General features: G+C 34.5%; 1 protein-coding gene across 1 annotated transcript; it reads left to right on the top strand.

Moving 5' to 3' along the window:
• Nucleotides 1-1,602: 1,602 nt before the first annotated feature.
• Nucleotides 1,603-22,627, top strand: LOC128245591 (protein zer-1 homolog). Its single transcript, XM_052963799.1, has 16 exons — nucleotides 1,603-1,666; nucleotides 4,041-5,134; nucleotides 5,778-5,942; nucleotides 6,718-6,832; nucleotides 7,770-7,919; nucleotides 8,232-8,323; nucleotides 9,791-9,853; nucleotides 10,522-10,609; nucleotides 10,951-11,004; nucleotides 11,473-11,637; nucleotides 12,760-12,927; nucleotides 16,388-16,432; nucleotides 16,556-16,623; nucleotides 17,615-17,806; nucleotides 18,150-18,247; nucleotides 19,240-22,627. The coding sequence occupies exons 2-16, from the start codon at nucleotides 4,098-4,100 to the stop codon at nucleotides 19,404-19,406; spliced, it is 2,667 nt and encodes an 888-aa protein (XP_052819759.1). The 5' UTR covers nucleotides 1,603-1,666; nucleotides 4,041-4,097; the 3' UTR covers nucleotides 19,407-22,627.
• The last annotated feature ends 602 nt before the right edge of the window (nucleotides 22,628-23,229 follow it).

Genomic DNA, 23,229 nt, shown 5'->3' with positions numbered 1-23,229 from the left:
CATTAACATTTATTATTTTCAGGTGCCAGTTTAACACTCTCATCTCATCCCTCATCAATCATGTTTCATTGTTAAGTTAATACTATTAAAAGGCACTCATGTTTCATTGTTAAGTTAATACTAAAAGGCACTCATGTTTCATTGTTAAGTTAATACTAAAAGCATTCATGTTTCATTGTTAAGTTAATACTAAAAGCATGTAGCATGTTGTTAAGTTTAGATGCTTTATAATGTTAACAAATGTTGCTTGCCTAGAACAGTAGATTAGTTTCCGAGTTTTAGTTAAGAAAAGTTAATTATTTTTGAATAAAACATAAGGCAGTTTTTTACATACTAAATGACAAATATCACATTCCATTCTTTGGTTCTAAAGCTAATAATGCTTGCTATTTCGGTTTATTTTCTGTAGATAATGTAAAATAATAACACATGCTAACAACTCTTTAGTTTATGTTCAGAATTATATTAACAGTTGGTTTATGGGGTAACTTCATAGCTTCTAACCTGACATTATATCATTCTTGCAGTGCATTATCATTTCATAATTGAGAAACTAACCTGTTTAATATGTATTTTTATAAAACTAATGTAAAATATAATATGATGAACATTTTTTCCCATATAAATGTCTTATATGTATGTTTTGCCTATTTTCAGGTATTTCTGTCTTGGCGCGGCGCACTTCGATTCATCTTAGCAGCATACTGAGAAGTTGCCTGGTCCAATACAAGATACGGGATAGGTCAGTTTAATATGTATTTATATAAAAGTAATGTAAAATATAATGTGATAAACATTTTTCCCCATATTAATGTCGTATATGTATGTTTTGCCTATTTTCAGGTATTTGACTGTCTTGGCGCGGCGCACTTCGATTCATCTTAGCAGCATACTAAGAAGTTGCTTGGTCCAATACAGGATACAGGATAGGTCAGTGATGGTTATAGAAGCAGTCAGGAGTGAATTGTGCACTGGAAAAACATTCTAGAGTGGAATAAAAAACTTGGGTCAGCTTTTTGTGAAAAGTGAAAAAAGTGACTTTCCGAATGTTGATTTTTTGCATAATCTGGAGTTGTTAAATTCTATGTGCTTTGACATAACATATTAAAAGTATACATTTTTGTTATAAGTATGGTTATATCTATCTGAAACAGTAAGGTTTAAGCTGGATTTGATTTTTTTTAAAAATCACTGATTGTTGCTACTGATAATCACAGATAAACAACAAATCCAAGCAAAATGCACTATTCATCAAAGCCATTATGCAGCCAATAGCCTTGAATAGGCGCGTGCAGACTTTGATAAACAAAAACAAGCAGCAAATCAGTCCAAGCAGTACTAAATATCATTACATGCTTCTCTGTAAAATATAACATTGGGGTATTTATACATGAATTGAAGTTGTAGAATGCCTCATCAAAATACTGCCAATTCAAACATAACACCAATTGGACAACGGAACTAACAACATATAACGATTGAATAAATATTAATATTGACGAAAATATTACTAAGGAAGTGAAGAATGGAACAAAACAAGAGATATATTAAGATATTGTCACTGACACACAAACTGTAATGTTTACCTCTGTGGAAACAACCGGAAAAGGAAGTGTTTTAACCGGTGTCGAAGTAAATAAGCATCTATAAACTAATTGATAAAATGGTAAATACTATTATTTTAACATGCACATAATAAATACAATCTGAAGTTTTCGAGTCCAAGATGTTTTGAATAATGTGTGTGGTTGTAAATAATAGATGAAGTGTACTGGATAATGATACAAAAGAGTACAACAATATTCAGTTCCAATTCGGATATTTTTTTCGGATAAACTCAGGTTACACTCAACTAAACATAAATTTCAATGTAAAATTCATTTTTGAACGTTCATATAATATGGTCAAAACTACTTGGATAAAAGCACTTTTTGCGATACCATTTCAACTTTATACCATTTCAACTTTTAAATTTGCCATTTTATAAAATAACATTATCTAGTAATATTTCTTGTTTTTATGATATTTCATGGACGCAATATGCTTTAACCCGGAATCTCGATCGGAATAACTACCCACTTTTGGTACAAAACAATTTGTACATGAAGGATTTGCCATATCAAAAATCGTAAACAAAATCCGTCAACGTACACTTATTTGGACAACTATAATATTGTGAGACTTGCCATATAAAAATTTGTAACAAATTTGGGGTGATATAAAAAGCACATAACATGCAGATATAGTTATAAAGAATTAGATGATGGGCAAAGAAAAGCAATGCCTTAAGCAGATAACATACTCAAAGAATGCCAGGAGATTACACAGATTATGCGATAATAATATAAAATTATGTAATGGTCTTGAGTACTTTTTCTTTTATCATTACTTGACTGTATGCATCAACTTTTGAAAGGGTCTATTACAGATAATGGAAAAGGTTTATTTGTGCTGAAAATTGTGTTGTTTTAAACTAGTAGTTTGGAGTTTTTTGTGTCAGAATATAATGATAATTAGTATGCTATCACTGACCTATAAACCCATTTATATTTTCTGACCATGTTGCTAGCTACAATAATGAGCGATCTAGGATTCTTTTTTATTATTTTGACTTTTCTTATGTATCCCTGTAATGCTACAACTCTCTACAATTTAACACCGGACGAAAGAATATATAGTAGTATTATGCATCGATGTTGAATAATGATGACAAAATTGTTCAATATTTACCCGACAGTGATATTAACTGGATTGAATTTGTCATTAGTTGTTATTTTCATATACCCGGTAAATATATTCTGGGTCACCAATACCGTTATAAATGTACACAACCAGTCAGATTTGTCCCAGATTTACAGATATCGGGATACTTGATAAACAATCAACACATGTAAGTGTTTTATGATATCTGAACCTGTATTTTTTTGCATAATGGCAAGGACCATTCGCTACTTTTTGCTGGGATGGTGGATGTCATGAGTCTGCCATAGTAAAAAAAAATCGTCAAAAGACTCGTTGACGGCCATTTAGGTGGACTAACCATGTAGCATACAAAAACAATGTATACCATTTTTGACATTTATAGAAACTTTATTCAATATGATAAATCAATATTATATTTATAATGTGTAAATTGTTACAATGTATATGAGTGTGTTAGTGTGTGCATGCGTGCGTGCGTGTGAGCGAGTTGTCGAGTTGTATTATATAATTCTAGCAACATGTAATTAGTGACCTCTTCAAATCAACGAAAGAGGTCTTTTATTGAATTGAAGAGTTCTGAAAATCATTTGGAGAGGTCTCTAATTATTTAAAGAGATTTTCAAGTATTTGAGTTTGTGTAAATTTGGCATTACATAATTATTTGAATTTCTGGTTTAGGTTTTGCATGTAATCAAATTTTAAACCAAAACTTTGCCATCCTTAAACTAAAAAGCGCGTAATAGTCAAGCACTCTGTCTCAATGATAGCTCTTGATTTTAATGTTTTCCAGTAAATTTGATACAATTCAATAAATTGAATTTTTAAGATACCGGAAAAATATGTGTCTGTGCAAAGACTGTTTTTCCTAAAAAAAAAATGAAAAAAAGTTATGCAATCAATGATCATTATGGTTATGGTGATAATTTAGTCTCCATTTTGAGGTGTGACTGCAAACTTTAACCTTGACCAAAACTTGAAAAACATTCAAGATATTCAAGTGAAACTTGGTACCGTACACATGTTGCCAACTTGATAATACATTAATTTCTATTAAGAATCATAACTGTAGCTTTCATTATTTCAGAAAAATGCCCATTGTTTGACTAAAAAAATGAGCCTTTAATGGTTGATGTTTGCTTTTGTTATACATACATTGACAATGATTATTTCAATGGACAAGCAGTTAATGGGATAGTAAGCTTTGTCCGTGTGTTTCTTCTTAATGACATTCAAATGCTGTATCTTAAAGATATGATCATTTTCTCCATTAGATAAATTATGTTTAAATATAGATATTTTTTGCATAATAATAATATAGAGCTGCATCTTATTATCAGGTAGATGTACACACATACACAACATTGCTGAGCTGAAATTCCCGTAACAAATATAAAATGGAGAGCAGAAAGGCATTTGCTGCCCCTGACTGTCTGCAGGACCTATGTGTCTTCTACTGCATGAATCACCTGGATGTGTTTGTGTCTGCTTTAAAGGCCTCAGATATGTCGGCTGCCTCTGGGGGTTCGTTCCCAGTCCTGCTTGGCAACAAACTGCTTGACTATTACATGAGATGCAGTATACCAAAGTATAACCTCACTTTTAAGCATCCAGACCAAAGTGAAGTTGATTTGCTTGATGATCTTGTCAGCAATGGACATACGTGCAATGAAATAAGTGTGATTCATGGTGAAAAGGTTTCTGCAGATATTTTTCACACTCTTTCAAGTAATAATTTGTTCAGGACTGTTGAGCTTACAAGCTTTGATGGGGATGAAATTGCTGGAATGAAAAAGGTTAAGTGTGAAATAATCAAGAAAAGCTTGAAGGTGCTGTCTTCTGTGAAACTGAATAAACTCAGTGATGAGGAAATGTTTCTTGAAATACTCTGTAATCTTGCTGGACAGTCTTACCTTGAATCGGAATCATCTAGCAGCGAGGTGGCAGAGAATACTGAGGACAACTTTGAAGATGAGAATATGGTGGCATTGCCTTTACAAGTTGACATAAACGAACAATTTACTGTTGCAAATACTAAATATAAACCTACAAAATTGCAACCAAATTGTGATAGAAACACAAATGCGCAAAAAGATGATTTCAGATGTGTAAATCTAAAATCATTCACATACAACCAATATGCTTCCAATTTTGACAATATGAATGAAGTGGTGATAAGGAAATTCAGTTTGTTTGTATCTGCGCTGTCAGAGATCTTAGAAAACAACTTGAACCTCCAAACATTCTGTGTGACATCGGCTCTATCATACCCGCTGGACTGGTTTTTAAATCTACCTTTCTTGCCACTATTGAAAAACCTGCAGTCTCTAACACTTGCATGTGTAAACGTCCCAAACATACGTATGGAAGAAATGTTCGCTGCTCCTAGGCATCCTGATCCACTTTCTATGCTGCCAACCTTGCAAAATCTAAGGTAAAGACTAACGCTAGATAATGTGATATCGGTATGAATAGGGACAAAACAGACCATGGAAATATTGACAAGATGGAAGTGACAATGTTTTGCAGTCTTATTAAATAGTAAACTAATACACTATACAGTGTTTATTTTCAACTGAAAACAGGGCAGAATTTCAGTTCCTTTCACAATCCCAAAGAGTTGTTGTTGTTGTTTTTTCATAAAAATTGACCCGAAATTCACAATCATAAAAATGCACATATTGCTTGGTATAACTCTTAAAATGTCAACTCGTACAGCTATTTTTAAATGCAGTCTTAATCTCCTGAAAAATCTACAAACCTTGGATCTTTAACGGGACGTTACTTTGTTTGAATTATGCTATGATAAAATCACAATTTAAAGCGTTTTTTTGCTATTTTCTTAATTCTCAATTCTAAGAGCCCTAGCCCCCTTCACAAAAATGTGAAAAACATAACTTGATAAAAATAAAGCATGTACTCTACAGAGAAGACGTTGTTTTCTTTATCTGTCTTTTAATTCTGAATGCATACTTAAAATTGTTATGAAAAGTAACTGCTTATATGCTGATTGCCAGATATGAATTATTGAATAAAGTTTTACTGTTTATAATCATGTTAAAACCTTTAAATTGTAGACATTTAGATATCTCCTTCTGGAATCGTGACGGGGAAACTTGCGCCACCTACAGTAGACTTCAGTTGAAGTTGTTTGTAGAAGGACTGAAGTCAATGCCCAATCTCCGATCCCTGGATATCAGTGGTACAAACCTACAAGACATCATCTCACATGAGAATGGAAGGTTGGTACTCCTTACATCTTTGACGGATACTGTTCATTGTTGCGTACATGTTGTCGTTGAATTGGCATTGAAGGGACTCTTAAACTTGCACAAAAATGTTTTATCCATTCTCAACCACTTGAACACTTATAATTGATATATTTTAACAGTTTTCTTTCACAATGCTGGTGAATTTGAAAAAAATTAACAAAATTTCATCACTAACCTTGAAACTTTTCAAATTTGTGCAATTTAGCACCAGCAGTATTGTCATGGGATACGGGTAGGATCATAAAAATCATACATATGAAGTATTTATAAAAAATTCCGCTGCACATGCACAAATATTTTGGCCTTTTTTTATCCAACTGGTGTTATGAAATTCTAAAGTGATGACGTACAAAAGACACAATTTTTACATATATGAACATTTTTTGCATGGAGAAAGCATTCAGTAAATTAGCTTTATTAAGTACTACTTGTAATTTTTGATACTTGCATACATATTTTTTTTTTTTTAAAGGTGCTGTTTGCCAACGTATGATAGTGTTCCTTTAAATACAATTTGCTGTTAACCTGACTATATTATGACAATTTTACCTTCAGATACAAATTTTATAAACAAATAATTTTATTTAATGCAAGCTGCATAACTGACTAAACTTTTGAAATGCCGGGTCTCCATTATTCTTACTAAAATTGATAGTTTCCAATATTTTTGTCTAGTTTAGTCTTGGGAAGATTCTCATTTGACTTGGTATGTAATTAGGTTTTATACGGGTAATTTGTATTTCAGTTCAGAATGTGAAGAACATTGTATGCCAGGGTTTCAAGGACGTAAATTTGATTTCCTTGGGCTTTATGAAACAGAGAAATGTGTCTGCCACCACAGATTCATTCCTGCTTACAAGGTAGGTGGCAAAAACAAAACCAAAGCAGTACAGGTAATATAGTCGTATTCAATTAAACCATAAAGATATTTATACTACTTTATTTTAGTTCAGTTTTTGAAGACAAATGCAAATGGATAAAAAACAGTTTCACCCATTTCTGGATTACAAAGCAGTGCATATAGTGGTGTCCATTTTATAAGAGGCCAAATAATCTTCATAAGGTGGGATCTCTTTTTTTAACCCACCAAAAGGCGAGGGGATATGGAAGTAGTAGGCGTGTGTGTGTTGGCGTCCTAACATTTTTGTCCTTGGCATAACTCCAAATGTCTTTGAGGTATTGCCTTCAAACTTTATAAACAGATGGATCTTATTGTTGAAAAGTGCAGTGCTCAAGCGCCATGACTGTGGCTGCTGTATTCTTAAAACTATTGGGGCTTGTTCAATTCCTCTGTCAAAATGTGAAGGAGATCCTGTTTGTTTACTGTAACTATGTTTATATCGGTAAAAGCTATACATAGCTTATGTTTAAGAGTTACATGATATCTGACAATAAACAAAATATTGACTTGCCTTGTACTTATTCAACAGGGGTTTATGGCAGTCTGTGGCTGCACTTGTTTTAAATGCAATGACAGAGGGGCAGGCGACATCCATCATTTGTTTATGCTCATTAACATAAGCTAGCATTGATGGACAGTAATGAAAGTTGGTGTGTAGATAGCTTATGTGAAGCGCTAGCTTGAGTTTTCATTTAAGAGGGTTTGGGTCAAGGTGACTGTTGAAAAATGAAAAATGGTTTCTGCCCAATAACTTAAGTAAGAATTGATGGATAATGATGAGCCTTGGTGTGAAGCTAGCTGTAAAGCACTAGCTTGAAATTGCTCTTTAGGGGCTGTGGTCAAGGTCACTGCTACTGAAAATGGCAAAATGGTACTTGAATGATCATGTTTATCAGGTGAGTGGGAGTGGGAGTGAGGAGCAGCTGATTGTGGCTCTATGGTCGTACCAACACAGCCCCAACATCATGACCCATGTCCTTGCAAACATACAGGAACTGGTTGTGGATTCTGAAACAACCCTTAAACATCCGCTGGCCTTATATGAGGTAAGTTTTATGTTTTACATTTAGAGGTAGTTTGCAGCATTTAATTTTTATACCCTTAAGATTTATCTAGTGAGGAATTCAGATTGCATACAAAATATTTTTTGTTTACATCAGGTGTATACCCCATTCATTCTATGTATCTTGTATCTATTGTACTAGTATTTGATATGTCTGTTAACAAGAGATTTAAACTGATTTTTTTTAAGGGTTTTGATGTGCTTATAATTATTTTATTTATATATTTATTTATGAACATGACTGTGTTAATAAAATTTCTTTACAGTTTTGCTGTATTGCTATGTTTTCATTCAGGGTTTGGTGGCCTACATGGGAAAGGTGGGGAGCTGGCACACATCCCAGAGTCGTAGCACCTATGGGATTGATGAAGGCTTGTATTCATCTGTGTAAGTTATGCATTACCTAGTGATGAAACAATTATCGAGTACAAACGATAAATCTATGCTATGTCGGCGATAACCGATAGTGGTTGTCCAAAATTGATGTCGCTAATGTTACTTCCAGTAACTACGTATTTTTCTTTTGTTTTGTGGTAAAATTTGAGTAAGTTTCTCGCTGAATTGAGTTCATTTTAAAAAGGGAGGTCACTCTCTTTCACAAATGCGTTGAATGTATACACTTTTGCTTATAAACTTACAAACTCTCTCAAAATTACAAATTGTTTTTAATTGTTTATATATTTCATAAAATCTTTTTCAATAACCTGTCTCTATGGTTAGGTTGGTCCGGTTTTACCTGCAAACACCGGGGATCCTGGCTCGATGCATTCTGTTTTGAAACCTTTTTTGGTATCATTTGTTATTAACTAATTAACTCTTCTTTTTATACGCCCGAAGGGTCGTATTATGTTATGGCCTCCATCGTCTGTCCGTCTGTCTGTCCGTCCGTTAGCAATTCCGTGTCCGGGCCATAACTTGGTAACTAATAAAGCGACAACTTTGTGTTACTACTAATAAAGGAATTTTTAGAAAACGTGTCCTAGCCACAACTTTGTAACCAATAAAGCAATTTTTAGATAACTTTATACAAATTATTGCTACATTAAAAGGATGTGTTGTGAGCACTTTCCAAGTCCTGCTACTTTTAAACTTAGTAAGCAGTATACTAGCATAACCTAAATGTTTATTAAATACCTCAAGCCGAATCTTCTTCGGGCGTATAATGCTCCATTTCGCGGTGCTCTTGTTTTTAAGTTTTATGAAATAAAGATATTCTAATGAAATGGTCAATTTAACAGGTTATTGAATGTTAAGCTGGTTCACAAATATTTAATAGGCTTTTAAATGGATAAAATGCTAAGATAACTTACTTGATGCGGTGTGCATCATTTTGCAGTTGATGTGCATTTAATAGTGTTGTGTTGTTATGTTAGTAAAGACAGAAAAAGGTTATGGAAATTTACTTACTGTTGCCAAAAGCATGACTATAGCGTCACACGTAGTGATTCCAGGTTTAACTATTTAAATGATTATGAAGATACTATGTACGAAGTATATATTCCTTACTGATATTATGAACTTTTGATTATTGTCCAATAGTAAATCAAAATGCTTGGTCCAATTCGATTGGAGTATTGATAGCAAATGGTGTCCGATTTTCAAACACTAGCATTACCTATTAACAAACTCCAAATTTTCCATTTACTTTGGGCAGGAGGATTTGATACTGGGACCTGGTATTACTACACAAAGTCATAACTGCTGGAGTGCTGAGGCATTGATATTTAACCAGTGATATTTAACAAGATAGACTCTTGGTTAACATAAATCTGTTAGTACCAGGTATCTAATACACACTTATGCCTAATCATTTGGCAAAATTTGCTTCACTAATTATATTGTAATTTGTTTCAGGTATATAATGTACTTTCTTCTCCGGAAGGATGTAAAACGTTTACTGACCATCCAACATAGAAGGTTGTATTCTGTTTAACTCTTGATAATTTATGAGAATTATATCCCCTATGTAGATGGCATAAATTTAGCCGGATCTAATAAAAAGATTTTTCCATAAAGGTTGATAAACATCAATATCACATTATTCACTCCAGAGTTATGGCCCTTAATTTTTTTTAATTTGACCATTTCAACATTGTGTGCTTTCTGACTCAAGCAATTCTTATCTAATTTCAATGTTTTGGAGCTTCATTTTCACTTAAAGGTTGAAAACAGCCAGATCATAACAACCACCCCAGAGTTATGGACCTTGAATTGTTCACTATAACAAATTTACATTGATTGCTGTATAATTTCAATAATAGCTTCAGACTTTCCTTTAAAAAATAAGGGTGCTTCAATCAGTTGACATGTTCAACTCGCCCCTTGCCATATTCTAATTCTTAAAATATGAAAATTGAATGTCTATATACACGTCTAGCAAAAGTTTTAACTTCTTATTGAACAGACTAATGCTGCATTAATCATTGAATTTCTGTGAGAAAAATATCTACAAGGCTTTCATTTTGGTTTAGGTTTCTATGTCTCTTTAGTTAACTCAATTTCCTATCTGCCCCGTCACAACATCGTCATAGGTGGCTCATACATGTACGTATGTACGTGAACTGTTGCATGTTTGTTTGTTGTAGACACATGTTGGAGAACCTGTTGACCATTATGTGGTCCGTTAGCCAGCTGACGAACTGGCCGCAGCTGGTCACAGACAAACGACACAAGGTAATTATAGTTACTGCTCACTCATTATTCATGTTCAGCTCTTCTATTATCAACAAACCCAACTGGGGCATTGTCATAGCACAAGTGTTGTTAGCTGCAGCATTTTCAGCAGAGTAAAGCAAGAAATGGACACAAAGTTCAGCATATATGTTTCCAATGTCAATAATTAAATGTGTAAAAAGGCTGATTATGTTTGATGTTTCCTATATTCATTTTACAAGAAAATCTGCCGTAGAAGGTTTATTCTTGCCAGTATAATTCATTGATTTGGTTTATTTAAAGTTACACATGTTATAGTATTGCCTTTGGTTTGTGACTGTGTGGATTTATGGTGTTTATAGATGATGAGAATCAGCATGCTGATAATCCTGGTGCTGGACCTTGAGAGTGTTGCTGTAAGTTAACATTATTACATGTGTTGAATTGACATGGTACAAAACTGCCCTGATATAAATATTCATAAATGTTAAACCAATGAAAAGATTTACTAGTTACTTGATAACTTTGGACAAACAAATACATGTGTTCTTAAGTTTCAATAAATATTTAAAAATAATGGAGGTATTTATTAACTACAGTCATAATCAGACTTTACAGGTTTAATTGCATGTGTGCAGCCACAGGTTTAATTGCAGGTGTATGGCTACATGTTTAATTGCATGTGTGCAGCCACAGTGTAATTGCAGGTGAATGGCTACATGTTTAATTGCAGGTGTATGGCTACATGTTTAATTGCAGGTGTATGGCTACAGGTTTAATTGCAGGCATATGGCTACAACTTAAAGTTTAGTTGTCTTCAAGTATTTGGCTATAGGTTATATATTAATTTATGATTGCAGAGTTAATTTCAGTTTTATTTGCAGGTGTACAGCCACAGATTTGAGCAGTACGTGCAGGTGTTGGTACAGGTGAACATGGGCTTCTGCAGGTCCACTCAGCGCCAGCTGGTCCTCCGTCTCCTCCACTCGGCCTGTAGAGTGAGTCAGGAGCACAAGGCTATCATCGGGCAGAAACTAGGCCTTGTACAGGTACAAGCACATTATGGTTCTTTTGAATTCAATTTGAATTTGTCTTTGGCAAGTATGGTTTCAACGTCTTTATCTTATTATACTTAAATTTTGCCTTTTCACTTAATATTGTCTAACTTATTTAGATCATTTTGTCTTGACCAGTAGATGGACTCTGTTATTTTTGGGATCAATAGCTTAAAGGTTTTGAGAAAATAACTCTAGAACTGTTTGATCGAGGACAAATTAACCTCAATAGTAGGTTGACTTTGTCCAGTAGCTTACCCCTTAAGTTTTTGAGGTCAAGATCACAGTCATATTTATGTGCACTATACCCCCAGAACAGTTTGACGAAGGACCATCAAACTTCAATAACAGGTTACCATTGACCAGTAGATGATGCCCATTGCTTTTGAGGCCAAAGTTTAATGTCTTGTTCAAGGTCTAAAAACTATGTAAATACATTAAAGAACTTAAGAATGGTTTAACCTGAGATCATCAGATTGCAGTGGTAGGTTGTCTTAGACCAATTATTAGTCCCTCTTGTTTTGGGGGTCAGTAGGTCAAAGTCACAGTCAGTTGAAATCTTTGTCAGCACAATACTAGAGAACGGTTTTATTTAGGACCATGAAACTTTAGTGGTGGGTTGCCTTTGACCAGCAATGACCCTATTGACTTTGAGGTTAGTGTATCAATTCAACATTCAACAGTCTTATCAAAACTTTGTCTGCATAATAACCCTCCTGTAATAGTCCTGGTTTTCTATATATCCATGAAACTTCATTCGTATGTTGCCCTTCTTGGTTGATAACTCTGATTGTCACAGACAACAGCCTTATGCAGACTTTGTCCTCAAAATCATTTGAGAATGGCTGACCTAGGACCCTGAAACTTCAGTGGTAGATTTCTCTGTTTTCAATGACCCCATTGAGGGTGTGTCAGTAGATCAAAGGTTACAGTCAACAGTCTCATGAAAACTTCATTTGCAGTTCAAAGTCTGAAATATTTGTCATCTCATGCATGAAAATATTAATAATAAATGCAGGTTTTCTTAATACACCTTAATTCAATATTGTACATGTTACTGACAAAGCAGATATCATGCAGCAAATTTTTTTACAAATATTTCTAATGAAATTTCAGGCCTTGTTAAAATACATTGAGCCTTGGTCGATAAATGGCAAAAATGTTCTTATGGAGGTTCTGGAGAAATACTGGAGCATTCTGTGGACGCTCACAGATGAGGTGCCAGTCAATTGTCACCTCTTCATGCAATATGGAGGCTGTGAGATCGGCAGGAAGTGCATCGAGGTAACTTGATCTTGAATTTATTTCTGGATTCATTCAAGATTAATACTCAGTCAATCCTTTTAAGCTGATTTTTCATCGAAAAATTACGGGTTATAGAATGGCAAAAACCAGGCGGGCGGGCGGGCGGGCGGGGGGTCGTTTACAATTTTGCGTTAAAGTTTTCATTTTATGTAATAAAATCAAGAGTTTTTATCCAATGGTAATCAAACTTCATACAATGGTAGAGCATAATAAGAGGAAGTGCAGTGTACAATAACCATAACTCTATTCTTGCTTATTACTGAGTAATTGCCCCTTGTTACTTTTTTTTTGTCCGGAGTATAACTTGAAAAGTACTGGATGGAATTCATTGGAACTTCACACAACCGTAAAGCACAGTGAGAGGAAGTGCATTGTACAATAACCATAACTCTATTCTTCCTTATTACTGAGTTATTGCCCCTTGTTACTTTTTTTGTCCGGAGTATAACTTGAAAAGTACTGGATGGAATTCATTGGAACTTCATACAATGGTAAAGCTCAGTGAGAGGAAGTGCAGTGTTCAAGAACCATAACTCTACCTAAACTAATTACTGAGTTATTGACCTTTATTTGTGTTTTTTTGCTGTCAATTTTTTTTCCAGACATTATCTTGCAAACTACTAGATGGAATTTAGTAAAACTTCATACAATGGTAAAGCACAATGAGAGGAAGTGAAGTGCACAAGAACCATAACTCTATTTCAGCTTATTACAGAGTTCCTGCCCTTTGTTACTTTTTTCTTTTCCGGAGCATAACTTAAAAACTATTGGATGGGATTTAATAAAACTTCATACAGTGATAGATCATAATGAGAGAGTGCAGTGTACAGGAACCGCAATTCTATTTCAGCTTATTACATTGTTAGTGCCCTTTGTTACTTTTTCTTGTCCGGAGTATAACTTGAAAACTATTAGATGGAATTTAATAAAACTTCATACAGTGATAGATTATAATGAGAGGGAGTGCAGTGTACAGGAACCGCAATTCTATTTCAGCTAATTACAGAGTTACTGCCCTTTGTTTCTTTTTTCTTGTCCGGAGCATAACTTGAAAACTATTGGATGGAATTTAATAAAATTTCATACAGTGATAGATCATAATGAGAGGAAGTGTAATGTACAGGAACTGCAATTCTATATCAGCCAATTACGGAGTTATTGCCCTTTGTTACCTTTTTCTTGTCCGGAGCATAACTTAAAAACTATTGGATGGAATTTAATAAAACTTCATACAGTGATAGATCATAATGAGAGGGAGTGCAGTGTACAGGACTTGCAATTCTATTTCAGCTTATTACAGAGTTACTGCCTTAGGAGAAAGAATTCCAAGGCCATAAAAATTCATTAATTTTTGTCAAATCTTTATGAAACTTGCTCAGAATATTTGTCTACTTGTTGTCATAAACATTTGTGAATATGGGTCACCTCAGATCAAAAACTAGGTCACTATGTCACTAGGTCAAATCTTAGGAAATATTTTCCTGATGTCATAAAAAAATTTTTTTAAATCATGAAACTTTTCATGAAACTTTCACATTTTTTTTTCTCCAGGATATCTTTGTCACATTTAAGTATAATAGATTTTTAAGAAACTATTACATTTTTCGCGTGCAAGACCCGTGCCCCTACCTCTAAGGTCAAGGTCACACTTAGTGTTTATTCACAATGGAGTGCTGCATATAGGACATAGAGTATAGGTTGTCGTGTCTGGGCTGTTACTTTCCCATGTATTGACAGATTTTAAAATAACTTGCCACATGTGTTTTACATACCAAGACGACGTGTCACGTGCAAGACCCGTGTCCCTACCTCTAAGGTCAAGGTCGCACTTAGTGTTTATTCACAATTGAGTGCTGCATATAGGACATAGATTATAGGTTGTCGTGTCCGGGTTGTAACTTTCCCTTGTATGGACAGATTTTAAAATAACTTGCCACATGTGTTCCACATACCAAGACGACGTGTCGCATGCAAGACCCATGCCTCTACGTCTAAGGTCAAGGTCACACTTAGAGTTTATTCACAATGGAGTGCTGTATTTAGGACATAGAGTATAGGTTGTCGTGTCCGGGCTGTAATTTTCCCATGTATGGACAGATTTTAAAATTACTTGCCACATGTGTTCCACATACCAAGACGACGTGTCGCGTGCACGACCCGTGTCCCTACCTCTAAGGTCAAGGTCACACTTGGGTGTTTATTCACAAGACGACGTGTCGCATGACAGACCTGTGTCCCTATCTCTAAGGTCAAGGTCACACTTGGGTGTTTATTCACAATGGAATGCTGCATATATAAGGACATAACAGTGTCGGTTGTCAAGTATGGGTGGTATTTTTTATGTTTAGAGGCAATTTAAAATAACTTGCCATATGTATTTGACATGTAAAGGCAAGATCAACTTTTCATGTACTGACCTTGTTCATAGGTCAATGTCACAATCGGGGGCATTTGTCACATACTGTGACAGCTCTTGTTTTTTTTAATTTTCATGACATTTGGTTACTTTACATACATACACAGTATAAATATGGGTCTTTTTGGTTAAAAATACTAGGTCACTAGCTCAAATCCTCGGTTTGCAAAATTGCATCATCAAATAAAAATACGGCTTTAATGCGGCGTTGCCACATTGGCGTCTTGTTTGTCAATACAATAGTTTCCTGCTTCTTATAATCTTAATATGCTTAAAAAAGTATAAACTGTCTTAGATGTGATAGGGTTTCTTTACATTTGAATAAGAGGCAAAACATTGATGTTATGATTGTGATCATTATTATACCCAAAGAAACACATAGTTACATCATGCTGGAGGCCATATAGGACCACGTCCCTGAAAAGTCTTGTGTACCATGTACTGTAGCTCCTGTATTTCAGACACTTATGAAACTTCCTAGTAATGTTGATCAGCATGAAAAATAATGTACCTGCATTTTGTTCGACATATCAGTCAGTCTAGCAAGAGTAATTGTCCTTGACACACAAAAAGGATTTGTATGAGAAATACCATTCCTGTGTCCAGGTGTTGTAATGGAGTATTCATCACTTTCGTAGCACTAGTTTTATGATTGAGTGTTTTTATGATGTCTGGGGCCAATGGTATAAAACAGAATAAAATGTCCGCAGGTTTTCTTTTAGTCAGTTTGCACATGGTAGCTATTAATTTGGACAACAGTCATTATTGGATAAATATTGACCAATCAATAAACATTTTGACTAACTTTAACCAATCATAAGAAGTAACTGGTTTTATACAATTTGCTGCAAGTGATATCATCAAAGTTGGTGAATATGTAAGTACAAATATAGAATGAATGAATGTGATTCACTTGGACATATCCTAAATTTGTACATATTATTCTTCATCCTATAATAGAATGATGGCCTATTATTTGTAAGAAAGTGTAACAATATTGTTTGTTTATCTGTTATATTGTAGCTCTTCAACGTCAATGATCTGCGGAGAAAAATCACTGGAGCTATTGTAAGTTCATATTTTGTACAGTAAAATTCTTAATATATCGATGTAAAACATAAACAACCTTCATATCAGCCGATATCTGTTCTATACATTAAGTTCTCTGTTTAAGTGGCCTGTTTGTTTCAGAGCAATGTATCTGAGAACTTTGAGCTTCACCCTCTGTTGATGACACGAGAGGTGGTAGTCCTGTTCAGGTAATATAAACATTCATAAACTTTATTCAAAACTTTTAATGCATATATTCTTCAGGTTTTTTTTAGTACAAGTAATGAACAACTAAAATGATCTTAATGTAAATATTTTTTTCATAATTTTGAAGAAAAGGTTTGTGGACCAAACTTTTTACATACCGGTAGTTTATGAGGGAATGATCTGAAACTAAGTACACATGTTCACAGTTAAGTGTGCTAGATGCTGATGCGGTTGGAGTTAAACTTGAATTTTACAATTATTGTATTATGGGAAGTTGAAAAGCAAACTACTTTCACAGTTTAGGAGGGGTCGTCCTTATTCTTTATACACATGATCAACTATCAAGTGTTCTAGTGTCTTTTAGAAACATTGTAGCAGTGCCTGGCATTGTTGTGAGGAAACTTCTTTTACAATTTTGGAGTGTGTGGAGCAATTTGCTCCCACAGTTTGAGAGGTATCACTCTGATACTTGGTACATATTACCACCATGATGGGTAGTAGTTTCTATTGTGTCATTCTTGGCCCCTTGCTAATGACACTTTCAATGATACCGGCCAACTCTTTTGTGAGTTGAGTGCGCTTTTGCCCATTTTAACACTTTGGCTATAATGAAGATTTTGTATTGACATTGTGGCAAACAAGATTTCTCTTCTTCATATATTCTTAAAACATCAATTACAATCTTTATTTCAATATTTGCTTTTGATTCAAGGTGGTGTGTGAGGGAAGTCATAACTTCATGATAGCTCTAGTTTTTTAGATTATAATAATTGCTAATAGTTCTGCTTGATGCTTATGATAAAATCGTGTCAAGGCAGCATGTGAGGCTAGACATCTCTCCTGCGAAAGATCTAATTGTCATTGATGCGAAAATCTGGTGTTGTCTCTATGACAATGAAAAATACACTAACAAAAATCTTTGTCTTCATGATATCAAGCAGTTCCCTTTTTTCGGGCACATAATTGTTTTGGTTATGTCCCTTGTTTTACCAGGGATATGCTGAAGTATGCAAGTGAGAGCGACTATGACGTGAGTTCACATGCTGCAAGCTTTTTGGTGCAGTTGGCATCCTCTGGTCCAGAACACTGGATGCTTGCTGAGCCTTCATGGGAGACCATCCTGAAGGAAGTAGATGAAGCCATACAGAAGTGGGACATTAATGGGCCCAAAGGCGTAAAATTCAGGTACTGGCATTAATGGGTCCCTTTTGATCAAGATTGGGTGTTTATGTTATCAATTGTTGGTAGATCATAAAGTTGTTCAAATGGTCGTTCATAACTAGATAACTGTTTGAACCTAGACTATTAACTTCACAGGTAGGTTGTTGTTTGTTATAAAAAGGTAATTTAAATCATTCTATGTAACATTTAAACAATGCATCTCTAGCTGAGCCTGAAGTTTGTGAATATTGCCTAGGACATAATTTTCTGTCTTTTGTTTGTTTTATATTAATAGCATGTCTCCTAATTGTATACAATCACCAAACATATACACAACTTAAATGTATGTTTTTCAATTTCTGCGCAGGTCTTTGTTACCGATGTTGAGGCAGGTTGGGAACCAAGAAGTGGGGGTTGCTCAGCTGTGGGCAGCCTGGGGCATTTGTAACCTCATCATTGTTAAACGTATGTACCGGTATACATCACTTCCTGTAACAGTTCTTGCTCATCATAATCAGTAGTACTTTGACTTCTCTTCATCTGTCTTCGCAACAAGTGGAACTGAACTTAGCATTTACTGTCTACCAGTATACTAATGGCTGTGAGTACAACTGATCCAATCCCAGGATAATTTAATGTGTGGTACTAAAGTAATGTATTATTAGCTCGACTATTCGAAGGGTGGGCTATACTACTCGCCTCGGCGTCGGCGTCCGGTTAAAGTTTTAGGGCAAGTTGGGATTTTCACTTATAAGTCCAATACCCTTCATTCAATTGACTTAATACTTCACACAGTTGTTCAGGGCCATCACATGATGAGGTAAGATAACTCCATATTATTCTTTACACAGATTATGGCCCCTGATTGACTATGGAACTTAGGTTAAAGTTTTAGGGCAGGTTGGGATATTTATTAATAACTTCTATACCCTTTGTTCAAAATTCAAAATTATTATTTCCGACCATCTTACAACAAGAAACATAACTTCATTTTAACCCTAAATACAAATTATGGCCCTTGAATTTTTTATTTATTTTTTTTAAATTTATTTTGAAAGACATATTTGTATATTCTTAACCACATTTTCATAATGGGAAATCAAGTTATTTGAATGACTTGCGTCATTGTTTGGTGGGCTGGTATTAGGGCAGCATCAAAGTCACCTTATGTATCGAATAATTTTAGTTAGGTTTGACATAAAGAGACCAAACTTGGTAATATTACATCGTTATTGTATTCACTTCTAAGTCAAAGTGGCGTAGTCGAGCGCGCTGTCTTACGACGGCTCTTGTTTTTAATACAGTTACTACACTTTCCTCCAATTTTAACTATGATAAATTGAATTGAGCTCCACACACATTCATAAATGATTCTCTAACTTCCTTTATTTAAAGCCATTGTAACATATGTTAACTAGGGAAATAGGACCTCTGGTGAGAAAGGATTTATATTTCAGCAAGCAGGTACTTCGCGATGTTGGAGCGGGAAGGAGGGTTAAAGGTGATGTCGGACGCCCTAGAGAACCCGGGTATCCGTGATGATGTGGCCAGCCTTATAACAGACATCCTGAACCGCCACACACGCTGGTCTGACGCTGATCACTCCATAGATGAGGATGATTAACATGCAGAAAACTTTAAAATTGAAGTGTGAATAATGTATAATTATCTTTTTTTTTTCTCCACGTAAAGCATAATATTGACAGCTTCTCTGAAAACTATTGAATAAAGAAGTTGACAAGGACAGTTTGCTATTGTGAAACACAAAATGATGTATTACTAATCAGCTGATGTAACAAGCGGTTGAATCAAGATCTAATTTAGGGGATATAAATACAGAATCTGATGGGACAGGGAACAGCCATCAGGAAACTACTGTACTTTTGCTATTAAGTGTTAGCATCCTGACTGCAATCATGCAAAGTATATTACAGAAACTGAATTATTTTCAGCTTTTACTTTTGTGTTTGCTAAGTGTCAGTAGTTGTGAATGAGCCATTCTGGAATGATATAACTGTGATACAAGGAATAACACTGTGATAATTGGAAGTTTTGTTGTGAGAGCATTTTGTATGTAGGACAGCTTGTGAGTTGACTGTGGTGAATTATACATGTTATAATGACCTGATCACTTTTTTTATAGCTGTCATTGTACATCTCACAACACGTATTTGTATGTAACTTGTATGTGATATAATAGGTCTTTTTGTACTCTGTCATGAACAGAAACAGTCGGGGATAATTTGTTTGTGTTAGGGGAAATGAAGTCTTTCTAACAGCAGTAAACTTGTAAAAGTACAAGTAAATCATTTTGACCCTTTTACTACACGCATATGTTCACTGCATAACAGCTAGTTTTGGTAAGATCTGAATATGTGATCTTTACTTGGTAGCATTTGTCTATTCATTGAGAAATTACTTCCACAAGGCAGTACATTTCACATCAATATCACATGTACCTTATGTAACTCCTATCATTTTGACGCTGATTTCAAAAAAAGTTTGCTACTGCTGACTGCTACTTGCTAAATGCTGTTAGATAGCGTTATGAAAATATGTATGGTTATACCTTTATAACTTAACACAATCATACAGTTATTTAAATATTTATGTATGAAATGTTTACTTTGATTACTCTGCAACTATCCTGTTTCAGAGGATTCTTTGATCATGCACCGTTACTATTGATTCTGATCATACTGTTATGTACTTTTGTACTTAATGATTTGTTTAAAAAAATGGTACTATGTTGTTAATATTTGATATAGAGTAGGGTTTTATATAAGGAGTTTTAAAAGGATGCTTCTTTTATTGTAGCACCTTTCTGACCTCATGTAGACCAAAATGGGCACCATTCTTCCTTCATAGAATTAAATGCTTCAGACTGTGAAATTTTACTCTTGTTTTTTAAACTTATCATGTTCATTTAAATACATGCAAATTTGGTAATTGAAACCAAATATTACTTCAATTAAACACAATCCCTAACAGTTTTGTCAAATTTATAAAAACTACGTTCTTCACAGCCTGATAAAATTTGCCCTCATCACCCTTAGCATCCTGTCCCTCTTTTGCAGCACCGTGCCCTTTTAAATACCTGCCTATAACCCTGTAGATGTATTTATATTATAAAAGCTTGACTACTTAAATCTAAACCAATATTTCCAATTCATTTTTAGCTCGACTATTAGAAGAATAAGGAGAGCTATACTACTCACCCAAGCGTCAGCGTCACACCTTGGTTAAGGTTTTGCATGCAAGCACCTTTAAGTAAATATCTCAGTAAATACATCATGTATTGCATTGAAACTTTAGATATGTATTCCCAACTATCTAACCTACTAAATTAATGAGGTTAGATAACACTTATTTGAATTTAATGCAAATAATAGGCCTTTATTATTCGACTTAGAAATTCTGGTTAAGGTTTTGCGTGCAAGCACACATAGGTTAATATCTCAGCAACTACTTGAGGTATTGCATTTAGTTAGATAACTTTAGTTTGCATTTAATGCAAAATAATTGCCCTTTTTTATTTCGACTTAGAAATTTTGGCTAAGGTTTTGCATGTAAGCACATTTGAGTCAATATCTCAGCAAAAACATCATGTATTGCATTGAAACTTTAGATATGTATTCCCAACTATCTAACCTACTAAATTAATGAAGTAAGATAATACTTTTTTGAATATAATGCAAATTATGGGCCTTTATTATTTGACTTAGAAATTCTGGTTAAGGTTTTGCATGTAAGCACACATAGGTTAATATCTCGGCAACTACTTGATGTATTGCATTGAGACTTTATACAATGGTACTCAACCATCCAATCTACTTATTAATAAATAACCAAGTAAGATAACTCTAGTTTGCAATAAATTCAAATAATGGCTCCTTTTTTATTCGACATAGAAATTTTGGTTAAGGTTTTGCATGTAACCACTTTATTTTTTAAGTCAATACCTCAGCGAATACATCATGTATTGCATTGAAACTTTACACACAGGCTCCCAATCATTTAACCTTCTTATTTAATCAAGTAAGATAATTCTATCTTTCATATTATATAATTTTTGCCCCTTTATTATGCGACTAAGAAATTCTGGTTAAGGTCTTGCATGTTAGCACACATATGATAATATCTCAGCAACTACTTGCATTGAGACTTTATACAATGGTATTCAACCACCCAACCTAATTGAATAACCAAGTTAGAAAACTGTGTTTTGCAAATAATGGCCCTTTACTATTAGACTTAGAAATTCTGGTTAAAATTTTGCATGTAACCATATTTATGTTAATATCTCAGCACATCATGTATTGCATTGAAATCTAATCCAACAGTGATCCGTGCACGTTTCGCAAAATCTTTTCAATCCTTACACTGAAAAGCGGCAGAATAGTCGAGCGCGCTGTCTCTGTGACAGCTCTGGTCTTATTTACACACATTTTTGTAGGCACTATATACATGTATGTGTTAACTGTTAAGTTGTATACTCCCTTGAACACGAACTTTGTTGTAACAGTAAGTCTTGTCGAAAGTCAAGTCAATATTTGTTATTGTCAGATGTGATATGTACAACATAGATAATGAGTATGATATGCAGTTTGATAAATGAAAGAAACTTCACATTGAATTAGTTTTGTAATTATTGAATGCATTTTTGGTTCAATATGACCCTTCTCAATGGCGAACTGTAGCTACAGATGTGCAAATATTAGGGATGCAAGCGAATGTTTTGAATATTCGATCGAACCTTTAGTGTTCATTCGATTGTCAAAATGGGTATTTGAATATTTCATGCTTTTTGTTGAATAAATAAAACAATAAACCTTTTGCCTACAACTGTGTTATTGTGTATTGTCTTGTATCGACAACAATTGGGCCCCATTGCCAGAGGTATGAAGTTGAAGACAATACTCTATACATGCGTCATATGGGACATATCGTACGAAACTACAAACAGTCACCGTAATTTACAATAACTGGCTATTACAGTATTTAGATATCCATCAAAGCTCGGATCCTTTGGAAAACCAGCCAGATCCGCACATGCTTCTAAACTGGTTTTTAAGACACTTATATAAGACAAACTTTCAAAGTCTTCTTGTGTCAAACCACAAGGCTCATACCTTTGATTTTTGTTGTGGAGCATCATGTGATCACCCTCTAGCAAAACAATAGAAATTATGCCCCTGGGGCCATAGCTGTCCCCACCCCTTTTGACCTATTTATTTATTTTTAAAGCAGCAGCAATGAAATTTGGACCATGTTTGTACAGTTTTGCGAATGAGCATCAACGTTGTCCTCAGATGACCTTGACTGTGACCTTTTGACCTACTTTCTTATTTTTTGAAGCTACAGCAATAAAATTTGGACCATTTGTACAGTTTTGCAAACAAGTATCAATGTTGTTCTCAGATGACCTTGACTGTGACCTTTTGACC

The sequence above is a fragment of the Mya arenaria genome, chromosome 2 (assembly GCF_026914265.1).
Source record: "Mya arenaria isolate MELC-2E11 chromosome 2, ASM2691426v1".
Taxonomy (NCBI): Eukaryota; Metazoa; Mollusca; class Bivalvia; order Myida; family Myidae; genus Mya; species Mya arenaria.
Note: the sequence above shows the minus strand (reverse complement) of the source record. Positions and strands in the feature narration are given on the sequence as shown.